Consider the following 21,757-nt stretch of genomic DNA (forward strand, 5'->3'; position numbering starts at 1 on the left):
ATAACTCACTCTTCTTTTGGTCCTAAAGCTTTTCTCAACTTTTTCCTTAAAATTCAGGATCGACTTGGTGAAGTTAAAAATAACATGCAGCAAGGAAAACTCAACTGTCTTTTTTTAACTTTAATTATTTTAATAATGCTAAACATACAAAACACAATTTTGATTACAAAATATATGTGTTTGTAGTTGTCACTGGTGCTGTTTACTAGGTATTATTCCTTTGCCTTTTAAGCCCATAGTAGCATTAAACCTCTGGCTCCCTTGGTGTTATGTGAAGTCAGATGGCTATGGATGAGTCGAATTAGAATTTACATGTGTTGCTTCTCTGTTGAGAATTTAAATGTAGTGAGAGGCCATTCAAGTGGACATTAAAAAAAATACTCATCATTGTAACCAGCAAGATTTAAGATAGTGATTGCAAAGTCAGCATGGGTTCTTGTGTGATGAGACATGGAGCAGAGCTGTCAGCCATCCACATCAAACATGTAGAAAGCCTGATAATTAAATCTTTGTTTACATAAACAACTACAGTATATTCACTTTACTGTTTCCTTGTAATGAACTCTCCTTTTCTAATTGATGCAATATTTAATTTATACATAATTCATACATGCAGAAGTAGATATCACAAAATGAGCAATCCCGGCCCTAAAGAAATCACTTTTAAGGTTTTATTTTGTGTTCTAGTATTTTTCTGTTTTTACGTATATGTGTTTAACTAACAATTACTTTATAACTGATTATACTTTGACTAAGTAATGTGCTATGAACTCAATTATCTTCTTGGCCAATTATTTGATTTTCATAGAGTTAATAATTATTTCTATTTTTCCTTTTTTAATATTTACTTGTCCTTCAACTCTTGCTGAGAAGTATAAAGCTCTTCTCTATGGGTTCCCACCTGATAGTGGTTCTATCATTTCCACATTTTCCTTCTGGAGAACCTCTGTCCTATTATTTTCTACGTTGGTTGTTCCCTAGGTTCCTTCTGAAGCTGTTATCTAGAGACAATGATTGCTATCCTGTATTTAAAACTTTTCATTTTTTTAAACATTATTTTGGGATTTTTTTGTTTTTTTTTATTTATTTTTTTTATTATTGAGTCTGTAAAAATATTACATTAAAAAAAATGTATGAGGACCCATTCAACCCCGCCACCCCCACCCCACCACTCCCCCCCAGCAACACTCATTCCCATCATCATGACACATCCATTGCATTTGGTAAGTACATCTCTGGGCACCTCTGCACCTCATGGTCAATGGTCCACATCATGGCCCATACTCTCCCCCATTCCATCCAGTGGGCCCTGTGAGGATTTACAATGTCCAGTGATTGCCCCTGAAGCACCATCCAGGGCAGCTCCAAGTCCCAAAGACGCCTCCACATCTCATCTCTTCCTGCCATTCCCCATACCCATTAGCCATCATGTCCACTTTTCCCACTCCAATGCCACCTTTTCTCTGTGGACATTGGATTGGTTGTGTCCATTGCACCTCTATGTCAAGAGGAAGCTCAGATTCCACATGGATACTGGATGCACTCCTCCCGCTTTCTGTTGTAGGCACTCTAGACTCCATGGTGTGGTGGTTGTCCTTCTTCAACTCCATCTTAGCTGAGTGAGATGAGTCCAATAAATCAGATTGTAGGTGCCGGAGTCTGTTGAGGCTCAGGGCCTGGCTATCACATTGTCAGTCCAGAGATTCAGATCCCCTAAATATATCTTAAACCCCAACACCAACTACAACTCCAGCACATTAGCATGAAAGTCTTATGAAGAGAGATCCCATCTGAGTCCAGATTCATCACGCATAAACACCAGCTCCAAAGAAGAGCCATCTGACATGGCAGTTAACCCCATCTGCCATGACCATAGCACCCATGGATCTCTTTAGCCCTCAAAGGAACCAATACCTGGGGGTTGTATCTACTTTATCTGTCTCTTAGACTCTGCTCAGTTGTGCATAAGGGCAATCCTTCTGACAGCCTCCAGCCTCTTTTTTTAGAGACTCGTAGCCATATAAACTCATTTCTCCTTTCCATTTCCCCCTTACATTAGGTCAAACAGCATTTTAAAGTCATGTTATTTTATATAGACAGGGATATTCTGCTGATCCGCATTGAACCTTCCTTTCCAGGTCATTTTCCAGGTGCATCATCAGTTGGTAGTTGATAGTTATTCCCTCGGTGCCAGGGAGGCTCATCCCTGGGTGTCATGTCCCATACTGGGGGGAAGGCATTGCATTTACATGCTGAGTTTGGCTTTGAGACTGGCCACATTTGAGTAACATGAAGGCTGTCAGGAGGAAATTCCCAGGCACAATGCTGCTCTAGGTCTTGTTCTTATTTCAGGCATATCAGCTCACAAGCATAGTCATTAGCGTCAGGGGCTCACTGTTGGACCCTCATTCCTTTCCAGTCCTTGCTGCTGCACCTGGGAGACTGTCGCTGCTCCCCTAGGGACCATGACAGAGCACCACCAGCCAGGAACCCAGTACCCCCCCAGTTGTAGTTTTTAATTGTTGCCATTATGAGTATATCCAAACATTACCATGCACCCTGGACATATGTCCTGTATAGCTCCCTGTCAGCCATATATCACCTGTCAATAGTATCCTATACCAGTATTCCTCCATTGCCATTGTTGAACCACTCTGTGATCCAGAACTTCCTGAAAATTGAAGCTCAATATAATGTCAGGATCCCTTACTAGCTAAATGGCATATAGCGATGGGTTTAAAGGTTAGATATAGAATACGTGTTGACTTGGAAAAAATTCTACATCCAACTTTTTCTTTTTTTTTTTTCCCTAATTATTGAACTTCTTTTAACAAGAGCCCTAGACCACAGCAATTCATATATATAATATACAGCACTCCCACACATCCATCACAAAACCTTTTCCCTTCCACAGTGATACTCGTACACCCTATTCACATGATATTTACTTAAATTGATGTACAGAGTCTGAGACAATAGCTTTCAAACAAGGTGACATCTGTGCTTACATTGTGGTGCATACTTTAGGATACACAGTTTTCTAATTTTTTAGTTCTCCTATGTTTTACATTATGGTTTACATTATCAGTCTGTTGTCTCCTATATGTTATGGTGTAATATTACATGTTTTATATCCATCCCTGTGTACTCTTGCGAAACTCCTCTCTTACCCCCCATTTACCTTGGTTCCACACATTTAACATCCATTTTCCCATCCACCTTGGTGCCCACGGTGAGAGCCAACCTCTGTTTCCCGAGGAGCCACATCCAGAGATACTTCGAATAGTGTTCAGGGCCTAACTTGCTCAACTGCCCCAATGCCCTGGGAGCCAGTATCGAGAGATACAGTTCAGGGCCTAACTTGCTCAACTGTATCAAGAGATACAGTATCGAGAGATACAGTTCAGGGCCTAACTTGCTCAACTGCCCCAATGCCCTGGGAGCCAGTATCGAGAGATACAGTTCCCTCTATTTAATGGCATTAGTCCTCCCCAGGATGTGGGTCCACCCCCACTCTCACTACTTGGGTCTCTACCCAATGGTGCCACCCACTCTGGCAAAATGAGTATTCAGACATTCCCCAGGAGCCCGTCCTGCATTGGATCATCCCCTCCGAGCATTCTAAACAGGTAACACTCTTAATTATATTTTGGTATGATTTTCTCGACATTTTACTCTCCACCAACACCTGACACTCTCCTATGTTCGTATGCTACCCCTCCCTCCCCCCACTTTTGGGCAATATTACCCATTCGCCCATCCCCAGCCACCCTCAAACCCGCAAAGCCCCTCCCAAAGTCAACCACTTGCCCCCATTTTATTTCTTCTTTGTGTTCATACTTACCACCAGCTCATCATAAATTCCACCCCTGCAGATGTCGGCTCACTTCCTTCCTCCACCCCCCGATTTCCTGTAAGCCTATCGTTCAGTCTCTTGCTCTCTGAGGCAGCTTGCTTATTTCATATCATTGAGGTCATGTAGTATTTGTCCTTCAATGCCTGGGTTGCTTCACTCAACATAAGGTTCTCAAGATTCATCCATGTTATTGCGTGTGTTTGTAGTGTATTTGTTCTTACAGCCGAGTAGTATTCCATTGTGTGTATATACCACATTTTATTGATCCACTCACCTGTTAATGGGCATTTGGGTTGATTCCAACTTTTGGCAATAGTGAACAATGCTGCTATGAACATTGGTGTACATATATCGGTTTGTGTCCTTGTTTTCAGTTCTGCTGGGTATATACCCAGCAGTGGTATTGCTGGGTCATATGGCAAATCTATGGCTAGTTTTTTGAGAAACCGCCATACTGTCCTCCAGAATGGTTGGATCCTTCTGCATTCCCACCAGCAGTGGATGAGTGTTCCCCTTTCTTCACATCCTCTCCAGCACTTGTATTCTTCTGTTTTTTTCATAGCTGCCAATCTTATGGGTGTAAGATGGTATCTCATTGTAGTTTTGATTTGCATTTCCCTGATAGCTAGAGAATTGGAGCATTTTTTCATGTGCTTTTTAGCCATTTGTATTTCTTCTTTGGAGAAGTGTCTGTTTAAATCTTTTTCCCATTTTTTAAATGGGTTGTTTATCTTTTTATTTTCAAGATATAGGAGTTCTTTATATATGCAAGTTATAAGTTTCTTATCAGATATATGGTTGCCAAATATTTTCTCCCACTGTGTGGGCTCCCTTTTTACTTTCTTGACATACCCCTTTGAGGTGCAGAAGGCTTTAATTTTGAGGAAGTCCCATTTATCTATTAGTTCTTTTGCTGCTCGTGCTTTTGGTGTGATATTCATGAATCCATTTCCTATTACAAGGTCCTGTAGATGTTTCCCTACACTGCTTTCTAAGGTTTTTATGGTCTTGGCTCTTATATTTAGGTCTTTGATCCATCTTGAGCTGATCTTTGTATAAGGTGTGAGATGGTAATCCTCTTTCATTCTTCTACATATGGCTATCCAGTTCTCCAGACACCATTTGTTGACTAGTTCACTCTCTCCCAGTTGAGAGGGTTTGGTGGCTTTATCGAATATAATGGGCTATATATGTGAGGTTCTATATCAGCGCTTTCAATTCGATTCCATTGGTCTGTGTGTCTCTCCTTATGCCAATACCATGCTGTTTTCACCACCGTAGCTTTGTAGTATGTTTTGAAATCAGGTAGTGTGATTCCTCCAATTTCATTTTTCTTTTTCAGTATGTCTTTGGCTATTCGTGGTCTCTTTCCTTTCCAAATAAATTTCATAGTTAGTTTTTCGAGTTCCTTAAAGAAGGCTGTGTTGATTTTTATTGGGATTGCATTGAATGTGTAGATCAGTTTTGGTAGGATAGACATCTTAATAATATTCAGTCTTCCTATCCATGAACAAGGAATATTCTTCCATTTATTTACATCTTCTTTGACGTAAATACAAGACTGTATAGTTCTCGGTGTAGAAGTTTTTTACCTCTTTAGTTAAATTTATTCCTAAGTATTTGATTTTTTTACTTACTATTGTGAATGGTATTTGTTTCTTGATTTCCTCCTGATCTTGCTCATTATTGGTGTACAGAAATGCTACTGATTTTTGTGCATTGATCTTATAACCTGCGACTTTACTAAACTCATTTATGAGTTCTAGAAGCTTTGTTGTAGATCTCTCAGGGTTTTCTATGTATAGGATCATGTCATCTGCAAATAATGAAATTTTGACTTCTTCCTTTCCAATTTGAATGCCTTTTATATCTGGTTCTTGCCTCAGTGCTCGAGCAAGTACTTCTAAGACAATGTTGAATAGGACCGGAGACAATGGGCATCCTTGTCTTGTTCCTGAGTTTAGAGGGAAGGATTTTAGGATTTCTCCATTGAAAACAATGTTGGCTGTAGGTTTTTCATATATACTCTTTATCATGTTCAAAAAATTTCCTTATATTCCGATCTTTTGAAGTGTTTTTATCAAGAAAGGGTGCTGTATTTTGTCAAATGCTTTTTCTGCATCTATAGATATAATCATGTGATTTTTTTTCCTTTACTCTGTTTATATGGTGTATTACATTGATTGATTTTCTTATGTTGAACCATCCTTGCATACCTGGAATAAATCCCACTTGGTCGTGGTGTATAATTCGTTTAATGTGTTGTTGAATACGATTAGCAAGTATTTTGTTAAGTATTTTTACGTCTAGGTTCATTAGAGAAATCGGTCTGTAGTTTTCCTTTCTTGTGGTGTCTTTGTTTGGCTTTGGTACAAGGGTAATGTTGGCATCATAGAAGGAGTTCAGCAATGTTCCTTCTGTTTCAATTTTTTTGGAATAGTTTCAGCAGTATTGATGTTAGTTCTTTCCGGAATGTTTTGTAGAATTCACCTGTGAAGACATCTGGCCCTGAGCTCTTCTTAGTTGGGAGATTTTTAATGACTGATTCTATCTCTCTGCTTGTGATTGGTTTGTTAAGATCATCAGTTTCTTCTTTCGTCAATATGGGTTGCTTATGTGTGTCTAGGAATTTGTCCATTTCCTCTAAATTGTCATTTTTGTTGGAATATAGTTTTTCAAAGTATCCTCTTATGATAGTCTTTATTTCTATGGGGTCAGTGGTGATATCATCTTTCTCATTTCTTATTTTGTGTATTTGCATCTTCTCTCTTTTTTTCTTTGTTAGTCTCGCTAAAGGTTTGTCAATTTTGTTGATCTTCTCACAAAACCAGCTCTTTGTCTTGTTTATCTTTTCAAGTGCTTTCTTATTTTCTATTTCATTTAGTTCTGCTCTTATCTTTGTTATTTCCCTCCTTCTTCTTCCTGTTGGGTTACTTTGTTGTTGTTTTTCTAATTCCTCCAAATGTGCAGTTAGTTCTTCAATTTTTGCTATTTCTCCTTTTTTGATATATGAGTTTATGGCTATAAACTTCCCTCTCAGTACTGCTTTTGCTGCATCCCATAAATTTTGGTATGTTGTGTTATCATTATCATTTGTTTCAAGGTAGTCAATGATTTCTTTTGAGATTTCCTCTTTGACCCACTGTTTTTCTAAGAGTGTGCTGTTTGATTTCCAAATCGTGATGTGAAATCTGGGCCTCTGTTCCTTGCAAATTTCCAGCTTGACTCCACTGTGTTCAGAGATATTGTTTTGTATGGTTTCAATCTTTCTGAATTCATTCAGCCTTTCTTTGTGGCCTAGCATATGGTCTATATTGGAGAATGATCCATGTGTGCTTGAGAAAAATGTATACCTGCTGTGTTTGGGTGTAATGATCTATATATGTCTATTAGATCCAGCTCCTCTAATATATTGTTCAAAAGTTTTGTTTCTTTAGTGATTCTCTTTTGAGATGTTCTGTCCAGAGTTGATAGTGGTGTATTAAAATCCCCCACTATAATTGTAGATGCATCCATTTTTCACTTAGTTTTTCCAGTGTTTGCCTCACATATTTGGAGGCACCCTTGTTAGGAGCATAAATATTTATGATTGTTCGATCTTCTTGACAGATTTTGCCTTTCACTAAAATATAGTATCCTTCTTTGTCTCTCACAATTGTTTCACATTTAAAGTCTATTTTTTCTGATATTAATATAGCTACTCCTGCCTTTTTTTGGTTACTGTTTGCTTGTATGATTATTTTCCAGCCATTCACTTTCAACCTCCATGTGTCTCTGGGTCTAAGATATGTCTCTTGTAGACAGCATACGGATGGGTCATATTTCCTTATCCAATGTCCCAGTCTGAATCTTTTGATAGGTGAGTTTAATCCGTTGACATTCAGTGATATTCCTTTCAAGGAATTGTTTGTGTTAGCCATATTTTGATTGTATTTGTGTTTGTCATATTTTGTATTTTTTTCCTTCTTTTTTTTTTTTGCCTTTTTTTGTTGCTCTTATACTCTCCTACAACTCTGCCTGTCCTGTTTTTTCCTTTCTTACTGCAGAACTCCCTTTAGAATTTCTTGAAGGGGAGGTTTCTTGTTGGTATACTCTTTCAGTTTCTGTTTATCTGCAAATATTTTGAACTCTCCATATTGTTTGAATGCTAGTTTAGCTGGATAGAGTATTCTTGGTTGGAAATTTTTTTCCTTTAGTACCTTGACTATATCATACCACTGCCTTCTTGCCTCCATGGTTTCAGATGAGAAATCAGCACTTAATCTTATGGAGCTCCCCTTATATGTGATGGTTTTCTTTTCTCTTGCAGCTTTTAGGATTTTCTCTTTGTCTTGAGCATTGGATAATTTGACAATTATATGTCTTGGGGTGAGCCTATTGGGGTTTATGACTAGTGGAGTGTGCTGTGCTACTTGGATATGTACGTTTGTCTCTTTCAGTAGATTTGGGAAGTTTTCAGCCATTATTTCCTGCAACACTCCTTCTGACCCCTTTCGCTTCTTTTCTCCTTCTGGAATGCCTATAATACATATATTTGAGCATTTTGCATTGTCATTCAGGTCCCTGAGTCCTAGCTGGATTTTTTCTATCTTTTTATCAACCCCTTCCACTATCTGTTTGATTTCTGATGTACTGTCTTCCACGTCACTAATTCTCTGCTCTGCCTCTTCTAGTCTGCTGATATTGGCTGCAAGTGTATTTTTGATTTCTTGAACTGTGGTGTTCATTCCCATCATATCTGTTATCTTTTTGCGTATGTCTGCAATTTCCCCTCCAAATGTTGTCTTCATGTTGTTAATCTCTTTCATTACTTTATCAAATTTGTCGGTCATAAATGTTCTGAGATCTTTCATTGCTTGTGTGAAGTTCTGCTCCCCTTCCTGATTTTTAGTTTGTTGATTGGATTCAGCCATGTTTTCCTGATTACTGGTTTGATTTGTAGTTTTTTGTTGCTGTCTCATCATCATTTTATCTTGACGGGTTTATTCAGTTCCTTAGCTTCTTTGTCTACTCTTTGAGATTAGTTAGCTGTTGTTTTTGTGTTAAGTGTTATATCTTCTCTTTGTCACTTTGTTCTTCTTATTCTAATTTCTTGTTGTTGGTTAAGTTCACTTTAGAGGAAAGTGTTAGTGCTGGAGAAAGGCAATTGTGTAAGCAAGGAAAACGTGTAAAGTAGTATTGGTGATATATGTTAACAAAGCAAGAATATGAGATCTGGGAGCCTGGAGGTTAGATTTGTGTAAATTGTGTAGAGTTATAGCAGTAGGTAGAGTACCTATTATGAGGTAGATGACTGAATATGGGAGGAATATGGTATACGCTAAAAAGCTATTGTTTTCGTGAGATAGGGAAAGAGAAAAGAAAGGTAATAATTTCAAGAGTGGATAACAGACAGAACACAAAACAGAGGTATTAGAAATTAAGAGTTAGACACTTTGTGGATCAAAGAAAGGGAGGTGGGAGGTGGAATATAGGAGAGACAGTAGATGATGGTGGATATCAAGATGTAGGGGAAAGGGGATAGTGTTGGTAGCCTAAGTCAGTTCACACAGAAATGAGGCACTGGAGGATGTGAAAACCCAGCAAATGTGAGGTGTTCCCTGCAGCACTTATGGTATAATTGAGTTAAAATGAAATAAGTAGAAAAAAAATTTTTAAAAACCCTAAATAACTGAATTAAAAAAAGACTTTAGGGGATACGCTGGGAGAAAAGACTAGGGGATAATGCAATAGTAGCAATCAGGACATTAAAAAAAATTTAAAAAATAAGGTAAAATGAAAATAAAAACAAAACAAAATGAAACGGTAAAGAAAAAACGCAAACATTGAAGGCTAGGGCATTCAAGGATCTCAGATGGACCTCAGGGCATGATGGATTCAGGGGTGGAAAGTCTGAGTTATTGAAGACTCAAGAGGTGTGAGTCTCGGGTATGGGCCACCAGAATTTAGGGGATTCAGACCTGGCAACGTCAAATCTGGTCAACAGGAATCCTAGGAGCCCCGCAGTGTAACACAGCCCTCAGGGAGCCCCGCAGCTGGGTGTCAGCCCTTTAGGGGAAGTCAGATCCGCAAACTCTATATTATGTCTGAACCCTGCAATTCACTTACTCAGTAGGGTTTTTTTTTTTAGTAGGTAAATCGACAATTCAGCTTTTGTACAGCTCCCACCCTGTGATTCAAAAAAACGGCCAGCTGAGGGCGCCTCTACACCGCAGTCAATTTACTGAAGCAGATCCGAAGTCCGCCATGGGTTGGGTTCTGGTTGGAAATGCTGAAAACGGATTCCAAAACCGGAATTCCCAAGCTTCGTGAAATATTCCCCAATCGGCTTCCTGACGTGTCCCCCTCCCTCACCGCACCCTGAAACGTCCTCCCAATTATGTCCCTTTATTACTAAGAATCTAATTTTGTTTCATATCAGCAGCCGGGCCTGGGGGGCGGGTCTCCAGGTGGAAGCTCTATTATTTGTGTCGGCAATCAAAAATTCCCCCGCTTCACAAAATACCATCTGTCTCCCCAAATCGATTCACAAAGGCGTCCGTTCCCTCAGCCTCCCAACAGCCTGCCCAGGATTTGCGAATTCCCTATCACCATAGAGCCACCAAAAGCGCAGCCGGAGTGCCGATACCACGGTTCCCCTGCCCCACCAAGTAGTGAGCAACCCGTCTGCCGGTCTCACCTCCGGGCAATAGAAGCCAAATTATATCTTATAGACCAATCCTCTCCGTTACCTTTCCACCAAATCGATGTCCAGACACTTCCTGCCCTGCAAAAATCCTGAAAAAGCCCGGCCTCGGAGAATCTCCAGCAGCGCCCAGCCTCCTTTTCCCACGAGAGACCGCAAGGCAAGTTCACTCAGCCACCATCTTGGCCCCTCCAACATTATTTTGATTATCCATTAATATGTTTCAAACTGGAGCTTTAGTAGAAAACAAGACAGAAACTGTCCTTTTTTATACTTTAGAGTTGGGGGTCACATCTATAAGCAAAGAATAATAAAATAATTTCAGATATTGTTAAGTGCTATGAAAAAGGGGACGTGGGACTACATGGAAGAGGGCAACTTGTTAGACTCAAAAGTGTAGTGAGAGGTATGATGATCATATGTTTATTTATATGAGTGGGAAGGATGAGGTGACATTGGAGTTGAAACCTTGCTGAGTGGCAGGGACATCTTCCCCTGGGGTAGATAAATACCCCCCTTCAAGCAGCACAAACTTGCCTCTCTTCTATGAAGAAAAGTGGGGTGTGCAACTGTGGTTTGCGGACCCTGATCCTAACAGTTTTTGGCATTCCTGGGAGAAGTTTCTCAGTGGGATCTCTTCCCCTGCTCTTTTTGAAATTTAGTGTTCTGCAAGTTAGATACGGCAATTTGCTGAAGATTTCTTTTGTGCCTGGGCCTGTGTCTCCATGTTTCCATATTGCTGGGTTAGGATTTGAGGTGTTGGGGATGAGAAAGAACGTCACTTCTGATCCAGCAGGGAAGATGTTTGGTGGGTATCTGCCAACACACATTTACTGGGACTAGGCAAGCTCCAATCCTAGAAAATAATACACTTTGGACTCACTAGAAAAGAACTGCCTGTGCATTATATGTTCATAAATTCCTTTAAGAAGCAGGTATAATTTTCAGGGTCATTCTGACTTCACCAACCATCCAGAGATTCATGACATCTCTAACTACATTCTCGGCAACTTTTCTGTTAGCAAATTATTTTCTTCACATTGAGACAGAACAGTGTAGTGGGGAAAAGACTGGTTTTGATGTCTTCTGAACCCGAGTTGAATCTGTCTTAATATTTATTTATTGGCTGGGTAAGCTTAGAGAAGTTGACTCTCAGCATCAGTTTATTCAGCTGAAAAGTGTGGGTAATTGCGCTCATCTCATGGTTTTTTGTGAATATCAAGTATTATTTGTAAAGTACCATTTTCTAAATTACATTTTGAAGTAACTCTTCTCTGGCCTGTTTTTGACACAATTTCAGTAAATAATTTCAAACATAGGAGGCATGGTAGAAATAGCAGCATATGCTATCCAGGCATTCCTTTATTTAACATATACTTCCTGATGATATCAGGCTTTGTTGTGACTGGCATGATATCAACCTCTTCCTTCTATGACCCGCCATTGCACTATGTGTTTTTCTTCTAAACGTTTATCATTTATAACTAGTATGATTTCACTATCTATTTTAGTCATCCTGTCAACATGAAAACTGCTTTAGATGAAAGATATCTTTTTCATATACAGATTATGCAGAATAAACATCCTTGAACTTTTCCCTTTGTAAATATTCTATGTGAATTGTTAAAGAGCAAACTATATAGGAAATATGTTAAAGATAGTGAAGTGATGAGAACAAAGAAGTTAAGAGTGATCCACAGTACTTTAGGTTTGGTCTTTAGCACGACCAAAGTCCCATTAGCAGATAATTGGATTGAACTCCAGTGAATTATAATACACAACTGTTTTTCCTAATATCCTGATTCAAGTAAATACAGTGGTACCAATTAGTATCTCCCTTTCTGAGAGTACTCTCCACTGGGATTCCATTTCAAATTGCTTCTTTTTTACTCCTTTGAGAATCTTCCTGAGATAACTTCTGAGATCAATAACTTGGATATAAATCATCCAGCACTGGCTTGAATTTGACCTTTGAGGTCATCAAGAAAGCACTCTTCTTTTACAGGTAGGAGGGGAAATAGGTTTGTGTATTAGTTTTCAGTATCTGTTCATTTATTTATTCCCTTCATTAAATCATGTGACTTTTAGATAACAATGTGTTGAAATAGGTACTTTTGGGGGAAATTTGCCCAGGTGATTAATTTTTCATGAAACAAAATCTACAGGGTGCTTGTTGAGCTCTGGTCTTCACTATTTTTTTCCTTTTTTACTTAATTTTTTACCATCACCTCTTTTATTTTTAAACATTTACAGTCAACTAATTAGAAATTCTATACAAGTATCATCTCCCCATTCTTATCCTATGTTATTTCCAGGGAACATATATATTATTTCATTTTTTTCCTTTGTTTACTTTATCTTTTTAAAAATTTTATTTATTTATTTATCTATTTATTTATTTATTGTATTTTTTTGAAAATACAAAATCACAAAAAAATGTTACATTAAAAAATATAAGAAGTTCCCATGTAGCTCACCTACCACCCCTCCACTCCTCCCACATCAACAACCACTTTCATCATTGTGGCACATTCATTGCATTTGGTGAATACATTTTGGAAGGATAATAGTTTACATTGTAGTTTGCAGTCTCGCCAGTACATTCAGTGGGTTATGGCAGGATATATAACATACAGCATCTGTCTCTGCAATATAATTTCAGACAACTCCAAGTTCTAAAAATGGCCCACATCACATCTCTTCTTCCCTCACCCTACTCACAGCAACTACTGTGGTCACTTCCTCCACCTCAGTGCTAAAATTTCTTCCATTACTAGTCACAGTAGTTCTAAGGTAGAATACCAGTAAGTCCACTCTAATCCATATTTTATTCCTCCATCCTGTGGACCTAGGGACGGTGATGTCCACTCCACTTCTATATCAAGACGGGGCTTAGATCTCACTTGGTTGATGGATGCAATTCTCATTCTGATTTTATCATAAAACATACATGGTAAGGATCTCCAGCAGATGTTTTCACTGTCTTTGTATCCTAATATCCTTTTTATGTTTTCCCATTTCCATAATATCTTGGTGTCTAGTGTCACCATGCTCCACCAGAAAAGGGCATGTTAGAAGTAATTTAGGGCTATGTAGCTTCATTAACCATTTTCAAAATGTTCTAGCCTTAAGAAGTATATAAGTGCTCAAATAGGCATTTTCTGGTGACCACTAAACTTTTGAGAAAGTAGTCTCTTAACTGGAGTATGTTGAGTTAAGGGGGTTGGAGAAAAAAATTTAAGGACCTTTCAGTCAGATCTCTTAATTTTATGAGATACTTGTTCCTTTTCCAATATCCTGTTATTATTTAAGACCTTGGTTTTAACAAGTGATGCTTGTGCCCTAGGAAACATTTTTTTTTCCATAATATTTTTCTTTTTCTTTTGATTTTCCTTTTTTAACCAGACCTCAAAACCTTTGAAATATGAGTCAGCTCTGGTCATACTCAAAGAACTAAACTGGGTCAAGGACCTTATAACAATCCATTGATGAAGAGGATGCTTACTATGTCTTGCTAAACTGCACATGTATTTGCAGACTCATTCCTAATTACCATAGTTGCTGACTGCACGTGATTATTTGCTGGGGATATTTCTTGCCTCTCAACAACAATCTAACTCTCTTACCATGGGTTGTATTAGTAGTCTCTGTTTGCCATAGTTCGGCAATTATAAAATTAAAATATGACTAGTGATCATGGTCTCCACTAATTGGTGCAAGTACTTTTGACTATTGAGGCATAATTTTAGACTGAGAGGCTGTGACCTAAGCAAAGTTAAAAGTTCCTTAGAGACTAAATCAGTATCAGAATCTAGTTGGGAGGTCATCAGAGGGGTAGTGCTTATGTCTCAGCAGGGTCCCAGAGACAGCCAAAGTAGATACATCCCCAGGTACTGGTTCTCCTGAGGGCTACAGAGACCCATAGGTTCCATGGTCATGGCAGATGGCTCTGGAGTTCAGTTTCATGTCAGTTGGCCCTACTTTGGAGTTTGTGTTCCTGAGTGTGATGGATTGGACTCAGATGTGCCCTTTCTACACATGCTTCTTCTGTCACTTTTACTGAACCTGTGGTTGGTGCTGAGGTATTGGTGTATACTCAGGAGAACTGAATCTCTTGACTATCCATGTGACAGCCAGGTCCTGAGCCTCAGCAGACTTGCAACTCCTACCCTCTGTTTCATTGGACTTACCCCAGTCAGCTAGTAAGGAGGTAAAGGTCAACCATCACACCAGGGAGCCAAGAATGCCTCCAACTAAAAGCAGGAAAACTGTATCCATCATCCATGTGGAATCAAAGCCCCCTCTTGATATAGAGGTGGAGTGGACATAAGCATCCCAGGGTCCACAGGATGGAGGAATAGAGTATGGATTAGAGTGGACTTGATGATATTCTACTATGCACCTATTATGATTAGTAATGGAAGAAATTGTAGCATTGATGTGGAGAAAGGGGTCATGGTAGCTGCTGAGGGTAGGGATAGGGAAGAAGAGACATAATGTGGGGGCATTTTCAGGACTTGGAGTTGTCTTAGGTGGTACTGCAGGGACAGATGCTGAACATCATATGTCCTGCCATGGCCCACTGGGTGGACTGGGGGAGACTGTAAACTACAATATAAACCATTATCCATGTGGTGCAGCAGTGCTCCAAAATGTATTCACTAAATGCAATGAATGTGCCACAATGATGAAGGAGATTGTTGATATGGGAGGAATGGGGTGAGGGGGATGAGGGGTATATGGAGCCCTCATATTTTTTTAATTAAACATTAAAAAAATAAAGAGAAAAAATGAGCAAACAAATTAAAAAACCACAACAACAAACAAACAAAAAAGAATCTAGGTTTGGGTCTGGAGAATTTGCTCATGGGCTGAGAGTGATATGAAAAACTCTCAGCTTCCTTCTTGAAAACTGGGCCACGATTCCTAGGCACTACCCTACATCTTTGGCCTGGATCTCTTCCTGTACGTAACATTTTAGAGCACTGATACTTTGGTCTTGACTCTCACTCCTACATCTCTTAACTTTAATAAGATATGAGTCTCTGTCATCTATACTTCAAAGGGAACTCTAGTTCAGGCTCCTGTTTTATTAATATATCTTTCTGCATGTTCTGTAGTGCTAGTAATTGATGCAGAATAAGGAGATAATAATATTAAGTAAATTGAATTAAAAAATTTTGTTCACAGTTATTTTCCAGAAGCAGTCCATTTAACTTAGAGGAAGAATGACTTTTCTGGGAAAGTAGCATATTACAGAGAAAGAGTGTTAGGCAGAAAGTTAGAATGATTCCTCTCCTGGTTCCTGCACACTGAGTCGTGAGACAGGACAACAATGCTAAACTTTTTGAACTTATTACTTACCTAACTGAACTTATAGCCTCTCTCTTGTTCTACTTTATTATTTCTAGCATCTAGTACCATGTCTGAAACAAAAGATCCCTGATAATTATTTGCTATAAGCATGCCTACATAAATGAAAAAATGCTTACAAGATTTTACAGATGAGTTAAATTGTTTTCTGAACTATATCATATCTTAGTAATAATATTTGTGCAATTTTTGAAAGACTGTAATACTAGTTAAGAAAATGGGATTTGAGATCAAAAGTTCCTTAACTGTAAAATGAAATAATAAAGTATCTGTTTCATAGTATTGTTGGAATTAAATGAGTTAATGTAAACACTTTCGTATGGTGCCTGCAAGGTAAGAACACATTAAATGCCATTACTATAATTTCCAATACCTCTTCAAGTAAGTAACTACGCAAGCCTCCTAGTTCCACTGATATTTTTAAGGTAGTTAAAGAATAAAGTGATACATCGATATCCTGAGCCTATTCAGAAAGTGTGAAAAGTTTTGTACAACTTTCTGACAAGTTCTGTTATTCACATTTGCCGATGTCAGAATTGTTTCATGGAAAAAATTTTTTGTTCTGTATGATTGTTGAACTACTGAAATTTGCCTGTAAATTAAAATTTGGAGATGAATGTGGAAATATAATATTTTAACTTTCTATGTAGTATGCATTTTATATAATTTAAGATAATTATAGTAAAATACATGTACTATCCATGTAAATTATCATCCATTAATAATTAAGGAATAAACATGAAACACTACCCAGAATTTTAAAATATGAATTCTCTGTTTGGTATGAAGTAAAGATGCAATTTAATTTTTCTCATTCAAATAATCAATAAAGCCAACAATTTTTTTTAAAATAATTTCAACCCTGGGGTTAAGAGAATAAGTTGAAGATATCACAAATTTTACCGATAACAGACCTTGATTTCCAGATGGCACAGGATGACCTCGAAAGATAGGGAGAGATGAAAGTAGGCAAGAAAGTCTGGGAACAGAGACTGATGGGGATTGAAGTAGAAGAGATGAGGGATGAATTGGGAGGCTTGACTTTCTTGTGTGGTTGTCATAAAGAGAGATGAAAAGTATAGTGAGATAAATCCTTGAGGATTCTAGGCAGATGATGGTAGTTAGACTGAGCACTGGGGATTAAGGGAGGATCAGATTTATGGGTGGAATCTCTTCATCCCAGTTGACTGTGTTAGAAGGCAAGAGGAAATACGGTCTTAATTCCAGTGTACAGGATCTTTGTTGCTTCCTGTTGGGGAAAGAAAGATTTTTCTTGAAATGGCATTTATTGAAAGATTTGGGAACTTCTAGGGAAGATGGTTTAAATATATGCATCCCAAGTTCACTTCTCTGTACTAGCCTTTCTTCCTTTTTAAATATAAATATTAAAGACTATAAATTTCTCCATTAATACCTCTTTTTAATGAATCAAATATTTATTATGCAGTATTTTAATTATGATTCAGTTCTAGTCATTTATAAATGCCTGTTATGATTTGTTTTTTGACATATGTTATTCATTTTTTAAAAATAAGCAAAATATGGAAATTTTATAATTTTACTTTATAATTATATTAGGTTCCAGCTGAATTGTGTGTGATTATAAACATTATACAGTTTTAAGACAGCCATTTTTGAAATGTTTATAATTGCTTGTGATAATTTTTATAAGTCTTTCATGTAGTCTTAAGAAAAAAATCATGTTCTTTTCTTTATAGAGGCAGAAATTTTTATTTCTATGAAATATATAGCTAGCTGATCATTTAACTCCTCTAAATTTTTACTATTTTCTCACTTGATAATAAATATTCTGGAGTGCTGTGTTGAGAGTTCCCATTTTAATTGCTTATTTCTCAATCAAAATTTATATTTTAACATTGTTGTATTTTGTTCATACATAGAAGGTTAGAATTTGCATATCTACTTGACGAACTAAATATTTTATTTTTATACAATAACCCTATCTGTTCCTAACAAAGCTTTTAGTGTAAAAGTCTGTTTTCTCTGATGTTAATATTACCAAACAAGCTTTATTTTGATTAATGCTGCCTATTATATACTTTCTCATCATTTTACTTTTTTTCCATGTCTTTGTTTTAAGCATATTTTAAAAATATCCTGTTTTTTTACATACATTCTGAATATGTGAGTTATGTCCATTTACAGGATCATTTGTAAAATTGGAATTGTTTCCACTATCTTACTTTTTATATCCATTTGCCATTCTATTTCCATATTTAATTTTTCTTTTGTCTTCCTTTTTGGAAAAATTGAGACTTTTATTTAATAGTCTCTCTACTGGTTAGGAATTTATGACCCGTTTCTGTTCTTCAGTTTGTTACTCTGAGAATTATACCATGCACATCTAACTTAAATTATGTCAAATTAACATCTAAGTACTCTTTATGAAAAGTATTTGCATTTTAGAAGACTTCAGCTTAGATGATTTAACTCTGCGATTATGATTTTGTTTTGCAGATTTCAGGTTTCTGTCCTTTTTCAACAACACATTTTAAAAATCCTCCTCATCATTATCATCATTACTATTATGTATTCAAACAATGTTCATTTGGATTTACATATAAATTTAAAATTTTATTTGTACATTTTTCCTTTTTTCATCTCAGGCCATTTATCGTTTTAGTTTTCTTTTTCCTTTCTCCTGAGATACATTATTTAGATTTCTTCCTTTCTTCCTTTCTTCCTTCCTTTCTTTCTTTTTCTCTCTTTTCCTTTCTTTTACTTTCTTTACTCTTTCTCTATTTCTCTCTCTCTTTTTGTCTATTTTTTTAAAAAGAAATTTAGATTACATTAATGTTTCATAAAAAATATAGGGGATTCCCATATGTCCCACTCCCTTCCCCTCCCAGAGTTTCCCACATTAACAACATCCTTCATTAGTGTGGTACACTTGTTACAATTGATAAAGGCATATTGAAGCATTGCCACTAACCATGGATTATAGTTTACACGCTGTCTATTCAAGATTGTCAGTTATGGCAAAATGACCTGTATCCATCATTGCAACGTTTATTTTTTAATTCAAGTCTTGGTGGGGTCATTTTTCATATCTTTATTTCATGCCCTTCTGTTTTCAGAGGGCTGTTTGATAAACATTTGTTGAATGAATGAATGAATGTCCTTGGTACAAGAATACTGTTTTATTTTAGTTTATATTTCTTCTTGTATATATAAATATATATATTTATATATGCACACAGGCACATACACAGACAGAGCACACTTGAGGTTTTGTGGCAATGGCATAAAAGCAGATCTGACCTTTGAGTGTTCTGTGTGTACTAATAGGAAAGAGGTATAGATTGAGAACCTTAAATCAATTTTTGCATCTAGAGAGATTAAGTTAATTCTGTTGCTCCTAATGAGTACCTGTCCATGTAAAGGGATTGCATAACTAAACAATACCAAGAAGGATGGACTCCAAGCCGGGGCCTATAAAGATGAATCTGAGCAGCAGCAATGTATTCAGGTTGTGATGAATTGGGAAAAGGGACCAATTTAAACATAGGCTTAGACTTCAAAAATATGACTTTAAGTATTTCATATAGATTATAGGTATCTATGAAGGCACATAAATGTATCTACTCAAGACGAGCTACAAATTGAGCAAATTGAGATGTGGAAATGGAAGAGAATGGTTACAAGTACATGCTATCAATAAATTGTCAAATAATTGACTAGTTTACATGAGTACCCAAACACCCAAGTTATAAAACAAACTGCACACACCACCACAACACCATTGCCATCTCCAATCATAACAACAAATATATAAATAAAACTTCTCTTTGAGTTCCAAACCATGGTTTGGACTTGTTGAGATACATAAAATAAAAGATCAGCAGATCACTGAACTGGGAGATATGAGAAGAGGGTCTGTTGGTTAGATGCCTGCCCTTGGATAAGTCTCCTCCCAGTCTGGGATTCAGTTTCTCCATCTTTACAATGAAGAAATTTATCCAGGCTCTCTTTAAAATCCTTTCTAATCACCTCTGTGTCTACATATATATATGAAATACTGCATAGAGAGTTCTACACCTTTCTAAATTTCTATTATAATTTCTTATTCAACATATCAGTTATGTGGTTTTAATTTTAATTTCCCAAAGTATGGGGATACTTTAATTTATAATTTTGCCACTGGTGTCCACCTTTATTGCCAATTGTTTTCTCAAAATACAATCTGAAATAAAATCATCTTTTGAAGAAAGTTTAGATTTGCTTTTTTGTATATCTACTCATAACTAATTACAGAAGTACTACCGAGATACGTAACTAAAACACCCTGAATCTTTTTATACAAAGTACAATATTTAACCATGGTTTCAATGATTTTTTTTAGAAAATTCTTCTCTCTTTTTAGATAACAAAACCAATGCCTCTCATATGAAATAAAGAAATGTCCAGAAGAAACTACACAGAAGTGACAGAATTTATTCTCTTGGGCTTAACAAGCCATCCAGAATTGCAAATTGCCTTCTTTGTGCTTTTCCTTGTAGTTTACATCGTCACTGTGGTAGGAAACCTGGGCATGATTGTTTTAATCAAAACTGATTCTCGACTTCACACTCCCATGTACTTATTTCTCTCAAGTTTGTCTGTTCTGGATCTGTGTTTCTCTACAAATGTCACGCCTAAAATGCTAGAAAATTTCCTTTCTGAGAAGAAGAACATTTCATATGCAGGGTGCTTGGTACAGTGCTATATTGTCATTGCTGTGGTGCTTACAGAGCACTGTATGTTGGCTGTCATGGCCTACGACCGCTACATGGCCATCTGTAACCCCCTGCTCTACAACAGCAAGATGTCCAAGAGTTTCTGTGTCCTTCTAGTCATTGTCCCTTATGTCTATGGCTTCCTCCTCAGTGTGATGGAAACTTTGAGGACCTACAACCTCTCCTTCTGTGGTGCTAATGAGATTAACCATTTCTACTGTGCTGATCCTCCCCTTATCAAACTGGCATGCTCTGACACCTACAGCAAAGAGTTGTCGATGTACATAGTTGCTGGCTATAGCAATGTCCAGTCCCTCCTGATCATTCTCACGTCCTACATGTTCATCCTTGTTGCCATCATCAGAAGCCGTTCAGCTGAGGGGAGGAAAAAAGCTTTTTCCACCTGTGGCTCCCACCTGACAGTGGTCACAATCTTCTATGGGACCCTCTTCTGTATGCATTTGAGACGTCCCACAGAGGAGTCTGTGGAACAAGGCAAAATGGTGGCCGTGTTTTATACCACAGTGATTCCCATGCTGAACCCTATGATCTATGGTCTCAGGAACAAAGATGTGAAAGAGGCATTGAGAAAAGCAATAGGGAAACAAAAATTGGTAAAATAAGTTTGAAGTTACTGTTAAAAAGAATCCTGAAATTGTGTTTGATGTGGTATTATTCAGTTCTACATTACATTTTAGGCTTCTGGTGCACAGTACTTTTCTGACTTTACTAGACAGCTAACTGGATAGAAATCACAGAATTTAGTAGTCAAAAACAGGAAGGATAGGAGGTACCATTTAAACAGTTCATTATAATTCCTGGTTGTATTAATTAGTGCTACTTCTTGTAAGAAATGTTCACTTAAACAATGTAGGGTTTTTGTTTCCATTATTTTTCTGTCAGATTAGAATAGATTGGAGGTAGATATTCCCTGACTTGTAAACCAGGGTTATTAGGTTAGGTTGCTAGACTCCTTACATCTTGTTTTTTATTGCATGTAGCTTATGTTCTCAAAGTTACTTAATGATCCAAAATGGCTGCTAGAGTGCCAGCTTTCACGTGCACATTTTCTAGATGCATTGTTTTTCATACAACGTATCTGTTTAT

The 21,757-nt window shown here is 37.3% G+C and overlaps 1 protein-coding gene across 1 annotated transcript; it reads left to right on the top strand.

Moving 5' to 3' along the window:
* The first annotated feature begins 20,334 nt into the window (after window positions 1–20,334).
* On the top strand, window positions 20,335–21,273 carry LOC101433512 (olfactory receptor 5M5-like). Its single transcript, XM_004483949.3, has one exon. The coding sequence runs from the start codon at window positions 20,335–20,337 to the stop codon at window positions 21,271–21,273; it is 939 nt and encodes a 312-aa protein (XP_004484006.1).
* The last annotated feature ends 484 nt before the right edge of the window (window positions 21,274–21,757 follow it).

The sequence above is a fragment of the Dasypus novemcinctus genome, chromosome 10, assembly GCF_030445035.2.
Source record: "Dasypus novemcinctus isolate mDasNov1 chromosome 10, mDasNov1.1.hap2, whole genome shotgun sequence".
Taxonomy (NCBI): Eukaryota; Metazoa; Chordata; class Mammalia; order Cingulata; family Dasypodidae; genus Dasypus; species Dasypus novemcinctus.